This window comes from Haliotis rubra, unplaced genomic scaffold (assembly GCF_003918875.1).
Source record: "Haliotis rubra isolate DU_JTF1 unplaced genomic scaffold, ASM391887v1 Scf376, whole genome shotgun sequence".
NCBI classification, from domain to species: domain Eukaryota; kingdom Metazoa; phylum Mollusca; class Gastropoda; order Lepetellida; family Haliotidae; genus Haliotis; species Haliotis rubra.
In genome coordinates this window covers 347,958-366,277 of record NW_025767053.1, presented here as the reverse complement: position 1 = coordinate 366,277, position 18,320 = coordinate 347,958, and the positions used below count along the sequence as shown (strand labels likewise).

At 43.6% G+C, this 18,320-nt stretch overlaps 2 protein-coding genes and 1 long non-coding RNA gene across 3 annotated transcripts; all 3 read right to left on the bottom strand.

Annotated features, from left to right (window-relative positions):
* Window positions 1-1,930: 1,930 nt before the first annotated feature.
* LOC124286119 lies at window positions 1,931-4,540 on the bottom strand. Its single transcript, XM_046722460.1, has 3 exons — window positions 4,125-4,540; window positions 2,719-2,891; window positions 1,931-2,075 (listed from the first exon to the last, which is right to left on the bottom strand). The coding sequence occupies exons 1-3, from the start codon at window positions 4,230-4,232 to the stop codon at window positions 1,991-1,993; spliced, it is 366 nt and encodes a 121-aa protein (XP_046578416.1). The 5' UTR covers window positions 4,233-4,540; the 3' UTR covers window positions 1,931-1,990.
* A 2,337-nt stretch (window positions 4,541-6,877) lies between these two features.
* On the bottom strand, window positions 6,878-8,282 carry LOC124286093. The gene is made up of 2 exons (XR_006900947.1): window positions 7,923-8,282; window positions 6,878-7,045 (listed from the first exon to the last, which is right to left on the bottom strand). It is a non-coding gene; the product is annotated as an uncharacterized LOC124286093 (long non-coding RNA).
* A 4,267-nt stretch (window positions 8,283-12,549) lies between these two features.
* LOC124286100 (zonadhesin-like) lies at window positions 12,550-18,282 on the bottom strand (the record flags this gene model as incomplete). The annotated part of the gene is made up of 4 exons (XM_046722431.1): window positions 12,550-12,688; window positions 14,290-14,609; window positions 15,802-16,049; window positions 16,992-18,282. Coding segments are annotated over 4 exons (1,881 nt in total), but the record flags the coding sequence as incomplete, so codon positions are not given.
* Window positions 18,283-18,320: the final 38 nt, after the last annotated feature.

Genomic DNA, 18,320 nt, shown 5'->3' with positions numbered 1-18,320 from the left:
AACTGCTCTGGGCAAGTGGGCCAGTTATTTCATCCATACTTTGGTGATGTTGTTAAAGTATGTTAAGTAAGTGATTTCGAAAATATATTAAAGTTTCCAGATCAAGGTTCTTGGGGAATGATGATTTTTGTGTCTGTAATATTTTATTCTGTTGATTGTATTCTTATTGGGTCATGTTGGCCAACATATAAAAGTAGAGAAGTTTACAACTGACAATAGGCGTCCTGTAAATATGATACACTGGCTTGCCATTGTTCAATAAGTGCTTTTCAGCTAGATGTGCGAGTTGCACGTGTGAAATTGAAATTTCACTACACACGCTTGTTGATTACCTGGCTGTTCTACCAGCAAGTGATCCCCCTCGTAAGAAATAGCGAAAAGTGACAACAAACTAATGATTGTTTGTTAAACAACATTTTTATTTGGGCGTCCAAAATTATGAGACAAATCATCAGAGTTGGTCTGTCAATTTCCTGGGACTGTGCAAAATTTGGTTTTGTTGCAATTATTAGATTTTGTGTTAGTGATCAATTCATAGGTCTAAAATGAAATCAAACAGACTATAGTAGGTTAACACCACTCTAAACAAACTGATCAGTAATCACAATGTGGCCATGATGAATAATTCATAAAGCACTATTGACTTGGTGTCCTGTAGAGGCCTTTTTAGGACTGTTGCTATTTAATAGGACTTTTAAGCAGTTACCATTTTCCATAACGAATGTAATGTCTTGACCCTGAGCAAGAAGTGTATGAAATGTCTCATTGGAAGTGTTCACTGAAGGCATGTTGTGTCAATGTTTGGTATTGATTGGCAGTCATATGGATTAGGGATTTTGTCAATGAAAGAATGAAATGTGCAAGAAATAGTGTCAGTTCTGTTGGTTGGTTGTTGTTTAATGCCGCTCTCAGCAATATTCCAGCTATATGGCGGCGGTCTGTAAATAATCGAGTCTGGACCAGACAGTCCAGTGATCAACAGCATACGCATCGATCTGCGCAATTGTGTCAATTCTGTAGTATGTTATCAGCATGAGATGTTGTCTTGTATCTGTGTTCTAGAATCGCTTGCTGTCTCCAATAAAATCCCTTCCACACACTTCTAAATGAAATAGAGATGGTGATCAGGTCAAGGGTGTTTATAAGGCTGTCCATATTTTTGTCTGTTTACCATATTTTTTCATTCAAGTGTTAAATGATAAAAGATTTCTTATCTCACTTGCCACTGTATGGGCTGAAAAAAAAAGTAATCTTATCCTTTAAACTCATAAAGAAGCAAGTGGTCTTGATCTTTCTTCATCTGCATTTATCAAATACTTGTAAGAAGCAAAGCATCTCGATCGACATCATAACTATATTTAATGACTGTTATCAGTGGTATTAAAATGTCATAGATAATTAACTAAACGGAAAAGCATTTATATACCGGTATATATGCCCACCCAGAAAAGCATTTATGTATCTATTTGCCTTCCCTAACAGAATGAAGATATTTCACCTTGGACAATGGAGGTGCATCCATTCTGTCTATACACTGGATATGATAACCTGGTTGTATATATTTGTCATGTAATATTTGAGCAGTGTGTCTCAATAAAATACATGTTTGCCATCATCTAGTTTGTCCATTTATGGTTGAAAGTTACTACTAAAGCAGTCTCTTTTACTGTGTTGCAAACTTGGTGTGAGAGTCCACTGACTGCATGGAATGTAATGTGTTTAAATAAGGTAAATGATTTGTTTGTTTGTTGTTGTTTACTGCTGTACTCTGCAGTATTCCAGCTATATGGTGGTGGTCTGTAATCACTGGATCAGACAATCCAGTGATCAACATCATGAGCATCGATCTATGCAATATGGATTTTGGTATGGTTGGTGGCATCCTTTGCAAGGAGACAAGTCGTGTGGAAATGAGGGAAGGGTCGTACTGTGATTTTGTAGAATAACTTTATTTACATATTTACAGAATGTACGTGGCCCATGTAAATGTTCAGGAGCCGACGATGTTGAGATGCTGTTGTTGGCTGGTGAAGGAGGAGAGGTGTGACTCTACAGGGATGAGGCGGATCAGGATTCTGTAACACAAGGTGGTAGAGAGGAGGATATTAAAGACTGAACAGACTGATCCCGCATCCCCATTGTCCATACTACTGCAGAATAGAGCCTTAAGGCTGTTTAGCTACCCACAAGTGACTCATGTGCCGTATATCACATAGTTCAGGATTCATGAGAAATTGTTGAGTAAAGCGAAAATATAAATTTTCTATATAGCAGCCATGATGACCATGATTAGAATAAGATCATAAATTGAATAAGCAATTTCTAAAGTTCAAAGATGATGAAAATGAAAACATTTCCACAAAGTACGCTGCCACTGTACATTTTACGACACTTTAAGCAATATCAAGGACAATGATGGAGGACAAACCAAATACTGAACAATATAGTATATATATATAAACACCAATTCTTTGTTGCACAGCTAGTGAGTGATACGTTGCATGTCCAAACTGAGACTAAATAGGGATATTTAGTTACTATCCAACATCACACACACTGAGAAACTGACCAAGGATTGACTTTACACACGCAGTGAAGTTTGGCTTGTTTGCAATGGCCTGGACGGGGTCATTTTTCCAACCATTACAACCTTAGTGATATGTTTTAAGTGTGTGATGTTTCTAAAGTTGTGAACCATTACAACATTGTGTACATTACCTGTTTGTGGGTATCTGGAGCATGGTGTGGAGGAAGTTCTCCAGCTGAGATAGCACCTCCCCACACCTGGCCGGGGACAGCTTAGCTGATGTCTCCAGAGTTGCGAACACACACGGGTGGAAGTTGCCGCCCATCGTCATGTTCTCGTCCGAACACAACCGCACCACGACAACCTGGTCAATCATGAAATGAAGTCAAAATGTTGAACCACTTGTATGGATGAGTGAGGGGGGATTACAGCTGCCAGTCATTGTTACACTTAAATCAGGTCATGTCAGCCTGATATTGAAACTCAAAGGTGACAATGTATCACGTTGGTGAAACACAAATGATTCTGACAAACCTTAAACTAATCAGGGCAAATATGCGGATACTAACACACTTAAGGGAAACAACTCTCCACAGCTTATTGTGTTGTGACCTGTGTTTCTCACAGCTTTCTTAACTAATATATACCTAAGAGTCAGAAAAGGAAGTATACACTGATATTTTATAGGTGCTAAACCATCACCAACCGAACTGAGATCCTGCAACACTGTTGTTTGCTAATTTTGGACCTAAACTTTACAGTGTTTTGACGACTGGTTTCAGCACGGTACATATTGCTTGTGTTCGTTACTTTCTTTATTAAATCCAATTTTCAAGTGTCAGCTTTCGTTTGCCGGATGTTTAAATATGAAATTAGACAGGTCAATTCTGATCTTGGAGGAATGAAATAACAAATATTTTCTTGGTCTCAGTTTCTTTTGTTTTGTCATGTTTCTGAAATGTGACAGGAATGTTACACTTGTTTAAGTGCTTACCCACTGTATATTTAGTAAAGCACTTAAGTAGAACACTACATGTCACTGAGCATGCACCACTAGTGGTACAGACAAACTATATGAATGGTTGGCATTCATAAACTTGATTCAGACTCAGTGTACAGTATCGTAACTATAATGTTAATGTTTTGCAACTGTTTCAATATTAATGATTGGTGGATTCCGATGATTTAGGTGGATTCCTAAGGTAGACTAAATAATTTGTAACATAAAAACTAGTCTTGCACAAGTCTCTAAGGTATTCTCTGAAATTAAATGATAATTTGTAAAAGATTTTAAGGATAAATAACAGACTTGTAGCTGTAAGGTCAGTATCTAGACTTTATTCTCTGGAGGATTGAATTACTACACATCCATGGGCTTGTAGCAAGGCTACAGTATCTAGACTTTATTCTCTGGAGGATTGAATTACTACACATCCATGGGCTTGTAGCAAGGTTACAGTATCTAGACTTTATTCTCTGGAGGATTGAATTACTACACATCCATGGGCTTGTAGCAAGGCTACAGGAAAACAAATGAAGGAGTTATTAGGAACATACAGGAGACATATTCAACTGTATATACGTATGATAGTCTCACCTCTCTGCTCGCCTCTACACCCTTCTGGACCAGACTTGTCAGGGCTCCCTGGAATTCCCGGGGGACCTTCGCCAGCGGCTGGTTTGTGTACACGGTGACAACGGACATGTCTGGTGAATACCAATGTATGACTTGAAACAATTCTCGGTAAATGAAAGACAATATCTAGATTATTCACGAAGCAGTTTCTTTCTTCTGTACAGTAAGACTCGGTCACGTTGTATCACTGTGAGCGACTGACTTGTAGTGACGCAGGTTTCCGGGTGTTTATATTATAAGCTGTGTTCGCGCTGTGTCCGGTTCGGCTATTATTGAACCTGGACACGGATGTGTGACGTCATGTGGGTTTTCCAGGTATCCCGGACGTGGTTCCGAGGAGCGCTGTGCTGTGTGAGATTCGTTCTGCGTTTACCTATCGCCACACTCCCGGATGATATACAGTCACGTGACAGATGTTTACGAGCATTCAAAGTCAGCAGCGTTGTGTGATATTTCTGTATTTCAGTGTACACAGCAGAGTTTTCAGCGAACTGATTGCAAATATGACCTTTGGTTTCTTTAATATTGTTATGAGGCAAACTCCATCCAGTAAAACCATGGAAAACTGCTACCAATTCAATATATATATATATATATATATATATATATCGAATAACGGCTACTTACGTGACAGCTTCTGTGCTGTCGTGGCCTATGAATATATTAAAGAGATGGAACTCATTTTAATCGTGACAGATAGCATACCAGAGACCATAGTCTATTATATGTTCTCTGAGAATACATAAATATCATTAAGAGTATCAGTAAACGGAGAATTACCGATAAGAAGTATTAAGCACGTACGATACGATAGCGTGTTTACAGTCTGATGTAGCGTGGATCGAATCGCAATGATGTATCTGGGCATGTAGAAAAGACATGTTAGTTCCGAACATTTTATAAAGATGGTAACTGTTTTATCGTTAGGAGACGAACCGTGAAGATCCGGGTAAGAACTGGTCTTCAGTAGCCCATGCTTGTCGTAAGAGGCGACTAACGGGATCGGGTGGTCAGGCTGGCTGACCTGGTTGACACATGTCATCGGTTCCCAGTTGCGTAGATCGATGCACATGCTGTTGATCACTGGTTTGTCTGATCCCGACTCAATTATTACAGACCGCCGCCATATAGCTGGAATATTGTTGAGTGCGGCTTAGAACTAAACTCACTCACTCGATAGGCGACAATGGCAAGTTGTGGAGCAGTGTCACACCATGGGGACACGGAACGTCAACAAGGTAAGTGTTGCAGGTGACACCAGCTAGGACTCTGTTATACCTGGGGCCTACTACCTGCAGTCATGACAACACACAACATTCCTGCACAGGCTGTTGACTTTAACTGAAATCAGTTCATGATAAACCTCTCCCAATAGCATATCCGCCGTTGAATCATCTGTTTGATGATATATGTCTTATGACAAATGATATGACAATTACAGAGTTTGTTTCCCCATATCACGTTTACTTCACCTACCGCGGACTTAGACACGACTTAACACAGTCTCCCGTTACAGGACGCGAGATCCGGAAGTACAGTGTAGTACATCGCCGTCAGCCTGACCCGGGGTGGAGGTAGATCCGGGTCTGCTACCATAACAGACTAAACCACCACAGGTAACTGGGCATGTTGTGATATAAATATGGTGTCCATGACTACACGTCGCCATGATACACCTACAGGTACACATATAATATTGCTGACTACGGATTTCTATGATTTCATTTTGACACCCTCAAGCCATGTAGTCAAGTGGTAGCTCATCCCCATTTATGTCCGAGTTCGATGTCACAATGCAGACAATATACTGTAGGTTAAATAGGTGATATGGGGTTTAACGTCGTACTTGAGAATATTTCGCTCATATGACGACGTGCATGCGTATGTATGTGTGGCTGCTTGTACTAGCCCAGACTTAAGCTGGTTTTATAGTGCTAGCCCACTGAGATACCATGCCGCAGTGAAGCATGAATACGCCACTCAGACACATTATACTAACTCCGAGCCGACCAGTCCTTGTACCCATTAATGCCGAGCGCCAGGCAGGGACCAACAAGTACCATATTTTAACGTCTTTTGGTATGACGCGGTCGGGGATCGAACCCGCAACCTTCCACTCTCCGGGCGGACGCTCTAACCACTACACCACGGAGGCGGTCGTAGGTGAACAGGGCGGTGGGGTAACCTAGTGGGTAAAGCGTTGGCTCGTCACGCCGAAGACCCGGGTTCGATTCCCCACATGGGTACAATGTGTGAAGCCCATATCTGGCGTCCCCCGCCGCGATGTTGCTGGAATATTGCTAAAAGCGGCGTAAAACCAAACTCGCTCGCTGTAGGTGAACATCGCCGTGTCATAGTTCAAGCGGCGTACAATCACATTCATTCCTTTGCTGGGTGTCCTCTACGTGTCCCCTACCGGCATTATAAGTATGCTTGTTGTGAAAACAGTGAGATCCACAATGCGTTCACATGTCACAGTCTGTAATATTGAACAGTGATTATTTCTGCGCACAATGTGTCGCCATTGCGTAACGTCATTGCGAGTGTTGCCGCCGTTGACATGCCGTCCTAACACCGAGACTGCTCAAATACAAACACAACGCTACATGGATGGTGAGACACATACAGTCACTCACACACATAAACACATACACTCACAACACTGACATTCGCAAAGCTTAAAGACGATTCAATACAAAACATGAACACAAATGCAATATTTGCAGCCTTTTATTGTATGATCCAGTGTACCGTCGTATTTCGTTAGAATGAGACATGCGTCATCACGTGACCATAGTAAGTTGAGGCCTAACCATCCTTGTAACGGGACGTTGTCGCCGGTCTTAAAGTCTGCTGCGATGTTTAGGGTGTCGTCGGGGATGCTGCATATAAAGAAAAAGATTTGAGAATCATCGTTTGTGTAAAGATGGTTTGTTACAGTGTGTTTGGTGTTGTGGCGTATGTGTTGAGACATGGATTGTTGTAGTGTATGTGGTGAGACATGGATTGTTGTAGTGTATGTGGTGAGACATGGATTGTTGTAGTGTATGTGTTGAGACATGGATTGTTGTAGTGTATGTGTTGAGACATGGATTGTTGTGGTGTATGTGGTGAGACATGGATCAGTGTGGCGTATGTGGTGATACATGGAGAATTGTGGCGTTTGTGGTGAGACATCGATTGTTGTGGCGTATGTGGTGAGATATGGATTGTTGTTGCGTACGTGGTGAGATATGGATCAGTGTGGCGTATGTAGTGAGACATGGGTTGTTGTGGTGTATGTGGTGAGACATGGATTGCTGTGTCGTTTGTGCGGAGTCGTAGATTGTTGTGGCGTATATGGTGAGACGTAGATTATTGTTTCAGATGTGGTGAGACATACTTTGGTGGGGCATTCCCAATTTAAACAGCTCGTTGTAGCAACGTAAGGTAACACCGCTTCCTGGCATGTGACCTAAAGTAATTCAAGAAAACTAGGTGATTTTTGTTCAGACTGGGTGTTCTGCTACTCCCAACAGATGCAAAGGGCAACGCAGGGAAGGCACACAATGGAGGCATTGAAGCATTCGACAAGCCGAACATGGTCGTGGCAATATTGTGTTAACGCTTTCAGACATGAAACAAGTCGAGTGTGCGTGAAATGTCCTCTACAAGATACTAGACACAACGCCACTCATTTGGTAATTCGGTTTGCCTAGACTTCCCCTTTCTCACATGAAGGTAATTCCCTTCCAATGACATCCCACTCCGACTTCTTACCTGGGTCACTATCTGCGGGCCATCATCAAATTGAACTGCTTGAACCTCCTGTTGAATCTGTTGTCTCGCTTGATTCGATCAGCTGCTTGATGATTAAAATGAGACTTCACAGTTTTGTATATCCTGTTAATACCTCTCTTCATCCGACCCATAATTCTTTGTCTGGGAATAAAACGGGCCTGCTGCATTTTAAGGCCTCTCCTAAATCGCGTCGCGTCTCCATCTAGAGGTTCCTGCTCTTCGCCTGTATTGTAATTTCTAGCCTCACTATTCAGCTCATCTGGTGCCTGGTTCTCAACTCTCCATGGTTGAAAGGCGGGGATACTGGCACGGTTTTGTTGTCTCTCTACGTTTGGATCTCCCTCTGAAATGGGAATGTTATCTTCTTGTCTTGAATCAATATTTGTCGCCTCACTATTCAGCAGTTCATCTGGTGCCTGGTTCTCAACTCTCCATGGTTGAAAGACGGGGATACTGGCACGATCTTGTTGTCTCTCTACGTTTGGATCTCCCTGTGAAATGGGATAGTTATCTTCTAGTCTTGGATCGATATTTGTCGCCTCACTATTCAGCAGCTCATCGGGAGTTTGGTTCTGAACCTTCCATGGTTGAAAGACGGGGATACTGGCACGATCTTGTTGTCTCTCTACGTTTGGATCTCCCTCTGAAATGGGAATGTTATCTTCTTGTCTTGAATCGATATTTGTCGCCTCACTATTCAGCTCATCGGGAGTTTGGTTCTGAACCTTCCATGGTTGAAAGACGGGGATACTGGCACGATCTTGTTGTCTCTCTACGTTTGGATCTCCCTCTGAAATGGGAATGTTATCTTCTTGTCTTGAATCGATCTTTGTCGCCTCACTATTCAGCAGCTCATCGGGAGTTTGGTTCTGAACCTTCCATGGCTGAAAGACGGGGATACTGGCACGATCTTGTTGTCTCTCTACGTTTGGATCTCCCTCTGAAATGGGAATGTTATCTTCTTGTCTTGAATCAATATTTGTCGCCTCACTATTCAGTTCATCGGGAGTTTGGTTCTGAACCTTCCACGGCTGAAAGACGGGGATACTGGCACGATCTTGTTGTCTCTCTTCGTTTGGATCTCCCTCGGAAATGGGAATGTTATCTTCTTGTCTTGAATCAATATTTGTCGCCTCACTATTCAGTTCATCGGGAGTTTGGTTCTGAACCTTCCACGGCTGAAAGACGGGGATACTGGCACGATCTTGTTGTCTCTCTACGTTTGGATCTCCCTCTGAAATGGGAATGTTATCTTCTTGTCTTGAATCAATATTTGTCGCCTCACTATTCAGTTCATCGGGAGTTTGGTTCTGAACCTTCCATGGTTGAAAGACGGGGATACTGGCACGATCCTGTTGTATTTCTACGTTTGGATCTTCCCTAGGATTTGCAATCTCTTCACTTGATTCTTTATTGTCAGTTCCAACTTTTAACGTATCTGTGTTTGGGGTGTCGACGCGAGATGGTAATCTGCTGTTCGTAGGTTGTTTCTCTACAGTTGGACCCTGTTCAAGAGGTATTATGTTTCTTGAAGAACCAAATCTCTGTGTGTGTAGTTCTGGTCGCATGTCTTTGTCCCTCGCACTTTCCACCATGACGGGTTGAATCTGTACTTGTTCATCCGTTAACACCGGAACTGGTCGTTTCCTCCTTCTCTTTCCCTTGATTCCAACCTGCCTGTTTCTTTTTCTCTCTAACCGTGTCCTCTTCTTCAGCTCCCTCAGTCTCTGTTTATCCTGGCGTTTCAGTTCACGGTTCCTCCGTCTAGCAACTTTTTGTGCTGCCACAGTCGTCTTCCTCTTCCTCTTGTTCCTCTTCTTCCCAACAGCAACTACTTCTCCGGGACCATTGGCCTCGCTGATGTCCGTGGACAGAGGTCCTTCTTGTCCATCACTCGGCAGAGGGTTCATGCGCTTTTTTCCTTCCTGTACCAGCTGCTGCAGCTCGTCCTTAAAATCCTCCGATCCTGGGACCATCAGATTCCCTGAATCAAGAAGACTTTTAATCCTGTCTTTATCTGGTGTCAGCCCTGTATCAGCAGAAGCTGCATCAGGACCGATTGTATTTCCTGCTCTCTGAACAAATGATGGATCTATCTTAGAGGGTTGCTGTTCAGGATCTGGGCTGTTAGCCAGTTCTACCAGCTTGGCGTCCAGTGTTTTCCAATCGGTGTTACCTGAAAATGATGTAAAGCATCACAATTTCATCTGGCAGTTTCCGAAATATTGTATAATGAAACATCTAATCAGAACTTCTAATAAGAACATCTAATTTAGAGGCCATACCAGTGGTATCGGTCCAACACAGCAAGAATGCATCATACACTAATTGCTATTAAAAATGAATATTTGAACTCGTCTGTTGATAATGATGTCACATTGTAAAAAATATTATGATGGTACACATCATGGTGAACATCCCTTTGGCTGAAGCTTTAGGTTAATGATAAACGTTGTTGAGTGTTTCACTGATGTTATAAGATGATATAAACAAAGAGGAATGATATCCAAGGATCTAAATTTCACATCCGAAGAATATAAGGAACCGTTACCATGAGAACCAAGAGGAAGCACCATGACAACCACGAGCAAAATCCACATGTGTGTCATGGTGACGGACAGCAATAGAGAACGCACATACCTGGCTCGTGCTTTATATACTGGTTTCTTCATAGTGTGTCATATTTAGCGCCCTCTTGTGACCATACTGGATACGTCATGTCAGCGCCATCTGGTGAGCATTGACTACGTAGAGTAGGGTAGCTTGAGAACCCTTGACTTCGATCTCAGATACGCGGGGGAGTGACCACATACGTGTTAATGAGGTACAAAGTCAATATATTGTCACAAGATGTAAAGGATGTGTGAGCTGTTGGTCTGTATAATGTATACCCATATGATTTCTAAAATGCTGAAACAAACGAAACCTACGCTGCTTTGAATAAAATACTATACACCTGGAAGTTGACCAGTCGAGACATTCCTTGACTGAACACTGCAAACGTGAGGTCAAATACAACTCTGTAACGTATATCAAATACAAATCCATGTAATAACTATTTCCTATTCCTGTCATTTTAACCACCGTCACATTAAGGTGCACACTGTCTGTGGTACGGGTCTCATAAAGCTGGAATATTCCTGAGTACAGTTTAACAACAGACAAACAGAACATAGTTTCTGTACAAAACCACACATGTGCAGTCTGGTCTTGTGTTGTAGGCTTTTAGGAGGATCATAAATATACCACAATATTTTAGATAAATCTTTGCCTTGCTGGATTTTGTGTGAACATCGGTGCTGCCCGCTCAGATGTACCATCAACGTGTCACAGTCGCCGCAGCTGAGAGTGACGTCACAGCACAACTGTCGGTGTTACAGCCACACCATCAAACACAGTTTCTGATAACAATGAGTCGATATATCGCACCTTCCCCTCCAGCAGCCGGCACGTGGACAAATCAGTGGTAGTTTTGAGAGCACAATCGAAAACAGAATAAAACATGCCGAATAGAAAAGGACATTTGACCAGAATTATTATGCTATGAATGTATTTTGATGTATTTTTAAAGAGTTTTACTTCATTTTCAGCAAAAACATGCTACGGATTTGAGTCGATTGTTGTCTAACCTTAATGAGAAAGGTAGCTTAGTGAAATACAAAATGTATTTTCAAACACTGAGTATTTCGCATATAAACAAAGCGGACGTATCAAATAACATAAGTCGAGAATAGGGGCATCTTACTATATTGGACAAACATTAAGTTGATGATATGTGAACACACTAGCTATTCGTACTGTATACACTTGGATGAGTATGACTTTAGGCCGCTTTAACAAACTCCAACATCACACTTCTTTGATGGGCATTTTAAAAGTTGAGTTGATGAAGAATAATAACAATTATACGTTTCGACATAGGTTCTAATGTCGTTGTCAAGCAAGTGATACATGAGTAACGAATTGAGAGAATATATACAGGAGTTGTTGTTACAGTAGATAGGAATGAGTTGTTTATACAATAGATGAGGTTGATGTACAACGTCACACGCAACCATGTTAGATTCGATCCCAGAGTTGAAGATAGAACGTTTAATCCCCACGCCACCCACGACTGTAAACCTTCACAAATGTAAATCTTAAGCATGAAATGTTATCGGACATACTGGCTGAGATGGAAGTGTGAATGATATTCCATATTCACCGCTATCGGCATCATCACCATCGGGACGGATGGGTAGCCCAGTGGTTAAAGCGTTCGCTCGTCACGCCGAAGACCCGGGTTCGATTCTCCACATGGGTACAATGTGTGAAGCCCATTTCTGGTGTCCCCCGCCGTGATATTGCTGGAATATTGCTATAATCACTCACTCACTCATCATCACAAGGAAAACATTCTGTGCAGGGTGGGAATATCTGATTCTCTGTGATGATGATCGGTTGTTTGTCACCCCCATCCCCCTGCTCGTGGTTTCACCTGCGTCACTACGAGTTTCCTCACTATGGGTAATCTCAAACACGGTGAAGTTACTTAATTCATTCAAAGGGACGTAATACAGAACACGCTCACTGCTATTCGTCCTGCTATTTACAACAAACTACAGTCTTCGTGCAACATAAATGATTTATTGAGGCAACTAACTTGTATCTGGTATATTATTGTATCTAGTATATTGTATCTGTGAATGTGGGATATTTGGTGATGGTAGAACAGGGTAACATCTCAAGCTTCTCCTGGCTGGCATCTGAAACAAAGGATTGACATAAGCACATGCATCAAATATTCTAGAACAAATATGCCGCTATGTCAGCGACTATGAGGGCGCTACGTGTTTTTTGTTCGGTGTTCCGTGATATTCCAGCTATACGTATATAATACAGTATGGAACAGACAATCCAGTGGTTGACATAATGAGCATCGAAGTACTCAGTTGGGATGTCATTACATGCATCAACCAAGTCAGAGAACCTGACCACCCGATCCCGTTAGATGTTTTTTTAAGGACAAGCACGGCTTTCAGAACGACCACTTCTAACCCGGATCTTGATGGGAATTGAAGGATGGACGTGAGGACTCGATGGGAGGGGAGATGTGTGTTGTTCATGAGAATTGAAGGATGGACGTGAGGACTCGATGAGAAGGGAGATGTGTGTTGTTCATGGGAATTGAAGGATGGACGTGAGGACTCGATGGGAGGGAGATGTGTGTTGTTCATGGGAATTGAAGGATGGACGTGAGGACTCGATGGGAGGGGAGATGTGTGTTGTTCATGGGAATTGAAGGATGGACGTGAGGACTCGATGAGAAGGGAGATGTGTGTTGTTCATGGGAATTGAAGGATGGACGTGAGGACTCGATGGGAGGAGAGATGTGTGCTGTTCATGGGAATTGAAGGATGGACGTGAGGACTCGATGGGAGGGAGATGTGTGCTGTTCATGGGAATTGAAGGATGGACGTGAGGACTCGATGAGAAGGGAGATGTGTGTTGTTCATGGGAATTGAAGGATGGACGTGAGGACTCGATGGGAGGAGATGTGTGTGTTCTGTTCATAGAATTGAAGGATGGACGTGAGGACTCGATGAGAAGGAGATGTGTGTTGTTCATGGGAATTGAAGGATGGACGTGAGGACTCGATGAGAAGGGAGATGTGTGTTGTTCATGGGAATTGAAGGATGGACGTGAGGACTCGATGGGTGGAGAGATGTGTGCTGTTCATGGGAATTGAAGATTGGACGTGAGGACTCGATGGGAGGGGAGATGTGTGCTGTTCATGGGAATTGAAGGATGGACGTGAGGAATCGATGGGAGGAGAGATGTGTGTTGTTTATGGGAATTGAAGGATGGACGTGAGGAATCGATGGGAGGAGAGATGTGTGTTGTTTATGGGAATTGAAGGATGGACGTGAGGACTCGATGGGAGGGGAGATGTGTGTTGTTCATGGGCACACACAAGTGTTGCTGGCGCGCAACATGCAATTGTTTCAATGTCATCCTGCCACCACTGCATGCTGGTTTCACCATGCGCGTCTTTGGTCTGCTTCATTGCCAAGAATCCAAGTAAGAATTGGTCTTCAGCTACCCATGCTTGTAAGAGGCGACTAACGGGATCGGATGGTCAGGCTCGCCTGTCATCGTATCCCAATTGCGTACATAGATACTCATGATGTTGATAACTGGATTGTCTGGTCCAGACTTGATTATTTACTGACCGTCGCCATGTATTGGGAATATTGCTCATTCCGGCGTTAAACAACAAATAAACATCACCGCCCAGGTTAATCTGACAACAGTTAAACTGACACTGTAAGTTTGCCTTACAACAACTATTCCGTTAGATACTAACACAGGGTTTGTGCTGGGTTTGTCCGAGTCGTCTCTGACGATGAACTGACTGACGAGAGCGAGGAGTCCTTCCTTCCTGTTGCTGTAGCTGTCGATGTTTCGACCGTTGACGGTGAGGTCGTCGGATTCGCTGCCGTCACAGTTGCCACAGAGACCACTGAGTTTTGTTTTCAAAGTGGCGGGAACTATGACCCTGGCTATGTAGTCGCCATCAAACTTCACGACGATATTGCAAGACGTAGTGACAACGTTGTAGAAACCGTCTTTAGTGATGTTGAACCCATCGCGGCTCAGCCCAACATCAGCACGTGCTCCGTTTACCTGGAAATATATTAGGAATAAATAATCATATTGTCAAGGCTGCGACGGGATAACATCAGTAGGAAGTGGACATATTTGTTTGACGCCGCTGCCACTACCTGGGGTGGCTGAGGAGGTAAAAGTGTGTGTGAACCATATAAACGGTGCACCTTACAAGGTGCAGTCCATATACAACCAGTTTGGTCACACAGTTTAACCACCCGATCCTACTTTCAGTTGTGTATTGTGTTCACGTGAGTACTGACTTTCTCTCACACAGGTGTGTCAAGATGGTTTTCGTGTATAATACCCGTGAAGGTCCGGGTTAGAATATTGATCTCCAGTAACCAATGCTTGTCGTAAGAGGCGACTAACGGGATAGGGTAGTCAGGCTCGCTGACTTGGCTGACACATGTCATCGGTTCCCAGTTGTGCAGATCGATGCTCATGCTGTTGATCACTGGATTATCTGGTCCAGACTCGATTATTTACATACCACCGCCATTTGCTGGAATAATGCTGAGTGCTGCGTAAAACTAAACTCACTCACTCACTCTTCGTGTATAAGTCAGTGTCCTAGCCTGAGCTATGTTCATTGACGCCTAATTATTCCTGAAACAACGTTATAATTATATAGTCGGGTTCTAAAGTTAAGTCAACTGCTGTGACTTAGCATTTGTTAATTACATAATAGAGAATAAAGGGACGCTCCATAATATTTACATTTATAAATGCTAGTTTAAATTTACTTTCGACCATCGTCGCTACGGTCTGTAGTTCAGTGTAATGGGTACTTCATGTTACTTCTCTAGACGTACAGGAATGGAGAAGTGTATTATATATAGAAAGACTGGCATTAATTACCACTGATCACTGATCGGATAGTATTGGGGACGTCTGTGCTTCAATAAGTGCTACTGACTTACCCTTTTAAATTCATAGGACAAAGGCTTTTATTAAGAAATTGTAAGAACAAATTGAATGTGATTAAAAGGCCTCCCTCTAAAATATCGAAGGCTCAACTTCCTGACCTGATTCTTTAGCACTGATTTGGAACACTGGGCAAAAAACATAGAATATGAGAAATGGAATATACAGCACAGAAGACAGAACATACAAAGCGAACATAGTATATATATATATATATATATCACAAGACATGAACCACAGGAAACAGAACATTCACCACAGAACACGTGTGCCTGTTACTCACCAGAATACGCTTCCCGTTCCCCAGCCTAATCCTGTCTTCCCCCAGTTTCACATCAATCAGTCTCGTGAAGGCACGCCCAGGGAACTTTGACCTCGGCCTCCTCTCGTTCTTCACCTCAACTCTCACGTTACATCCCGGCGCGTCCTTGACCTCGGCCATGACATATTTGCAGTCCTCGGACAGGGACAAGTGTGCGCCGTCAAACGTTGTGTAGTGGGGGTCTCCCTTGGCCATGCACGAGCAAGGGGCTGAGGACAACACAGGTTCGGACGTGACAAGCACAACACTCACAAGTAACGAAAGGATAAGCAAGGGTGTTCGCTAAGGGATATCTTCCCAGCTATTTTTTATGATGACTGCCATGAACTATGAATGTCTGTGAATGCCTAAAATATTATTTGTCTTCACTACCTATTCACTAGAAATCACTGTTGCTAGTGAAGAATAAATTTAACCAGTTTTTGAAACGATAAGTAGTTGTCAATTTTAGAGAGGTTGATATGCAAAGTTCTCACTACATTTCTGGAATATATTCTCCCTTCACTACCCTGCCCTATGTATACATGAGTGTTGTGTTGTTGGAGAGCGATCGAAATTGGTGATCACGCGATTGCTACTTTTTTTATTAAAAGTACCCAAATACAAATTTTCAAAATTTCAATTACAAGCTAGGTTACTAATGAACATTGCTCTTAACATAAGTCAGGAAAGAACTATCCCATTGTGTTCATTCCCAACTAACCCGTGAAGGTCCGGGTTAGAATGAACCTTCAGCAACCCATGCTTGTCGTAAGAGGCGACTAGCGGGATCGGGTGGTCAGGCTCGCTGCCTTGGTTGACACATGTCATCGGTTCCCAATTGCGCAGATCGATGCTCTTGTTGTTGATCACTTGATTGTCTGGTCCAGACTCGATTATTTATAGACCTCCGCCATATAGCTGGAATATTGCTGAGTGCTGCGTAAAACTAAACTCACTCACTTATTCCCAACTTGTGGCGTACGTAGAAAGGGCATTTAATGTTTAAGTTGTTTCTCCCAACACGCATAAGCAGAGAGAAATGATTTGAATGGTATCTACGTGTAATATTTCTGCCATACGCTAAAATCGACTGAAAAGGTATAGTTTTAATCATCCAAATGTCCATGTCAATTCTGATGATAATCATAACTCTGATAAGAATAACCTACCTCCAACTTCGACTGGTTCCGGCTCAGATACTGGGACCTCCTCGGGCGTGGTCTCCTCTGGAAGAGCGGGGACCTCAGAGACGACTGCTATTGGTGCCTCTTTAGATGTGGTCTCTTCTGGAAGAGCGGGGACCTCGGACACTACGGCTACTGGGACCTCCTCAAGCGTGGTCTCTTCTGGAAGAGCGGGGACCTCAGAGACGACTGCTACTGGGACCTCCTCGGGCGTGGTCTCTTCTGGAAGAGCGGGGACCTCAGAGACCACAGCTACTGGGACCTCCTCAAGCGTGGTCTCTTCTGGAAGAGCGGGGACCTCAGAGACGACTGCTACTGGGACCTCCTCGGGCGTGGTCTCTTCTGGAAGAGCGGGGACCTCAGAGACCACAGCTACTGGGACCTCCTCGGTCGTGGTCTCTTCTGGAAGAGCGGGGACCTCAGAGACGACTGCTACTGGGACCTCCTCGGGCGTGGTCTCTTCTGGAAGAGCTGGGACCTCAGAGACCACAGCTACTGGGACCTCCTCAGGCGTGGTCTCTTCTGGAAGAGCGGGGACCTCAGAGACGACAGCTACTGGGACCTCTTCGGGCGTGGTCTCTTCTGGAAGAGCAGGGACCTCTGAGACCACAGCTACTGGGACCTCCTCGGCCGTGGTCTCTTCTGGAAGAGCGGGGACCTCCGAGACGACTGCCACTGGAGCCTCAGTTTCTGGCACTGGTACTTCTATACGTTTTGGTGGTTCAGGAGCCTCTGGGACCTGGGGAACAGATTGCTCAACGGGGACCTGCTCTACAGACTCGACGGTTGGAACATCAACAACCTTCTCCACCTCTTCCACGACAGGGACCTCCTCCACGATAGGATCTTGGGGTACCTCAACGGGAACTTCTTGTACAACAGGTACCTCTTCAACAACACCATCTATAGTGACTGGAACCTCCTTGACGACAGGTTTTTCTTCCACAAGAGGGGGCTGTGGAACTTTAACTGGCACCTCCTTTATCACGGGCACTTCTTCAACAGCTTGTTCTTCAACCTGAGTCTCAGGCGAAAGAACTGGCACTTGGGACTCCAAAGCTACCTCCTGGACAGCAACCGGCTCATCGGCCACATTCTTCCCTGTCTCAAATATAGGTTTGGCTGGCTTGGTTTCAATGGGCTCGGGGTTTACTTGTGCTGCCTCTTCGACTTGCTGTACAGGGGGTTTCTGCTTCAACGGGATCCACTTGTATTTCTGGTTCTGCGGGCACCTCTGCAGGCTCCAGTTCAACTTCCTGCACTGGAACTTCTTGTTCTACCTCGAGTTCTGGTTTAGCAGGCACTTCTGCTGGT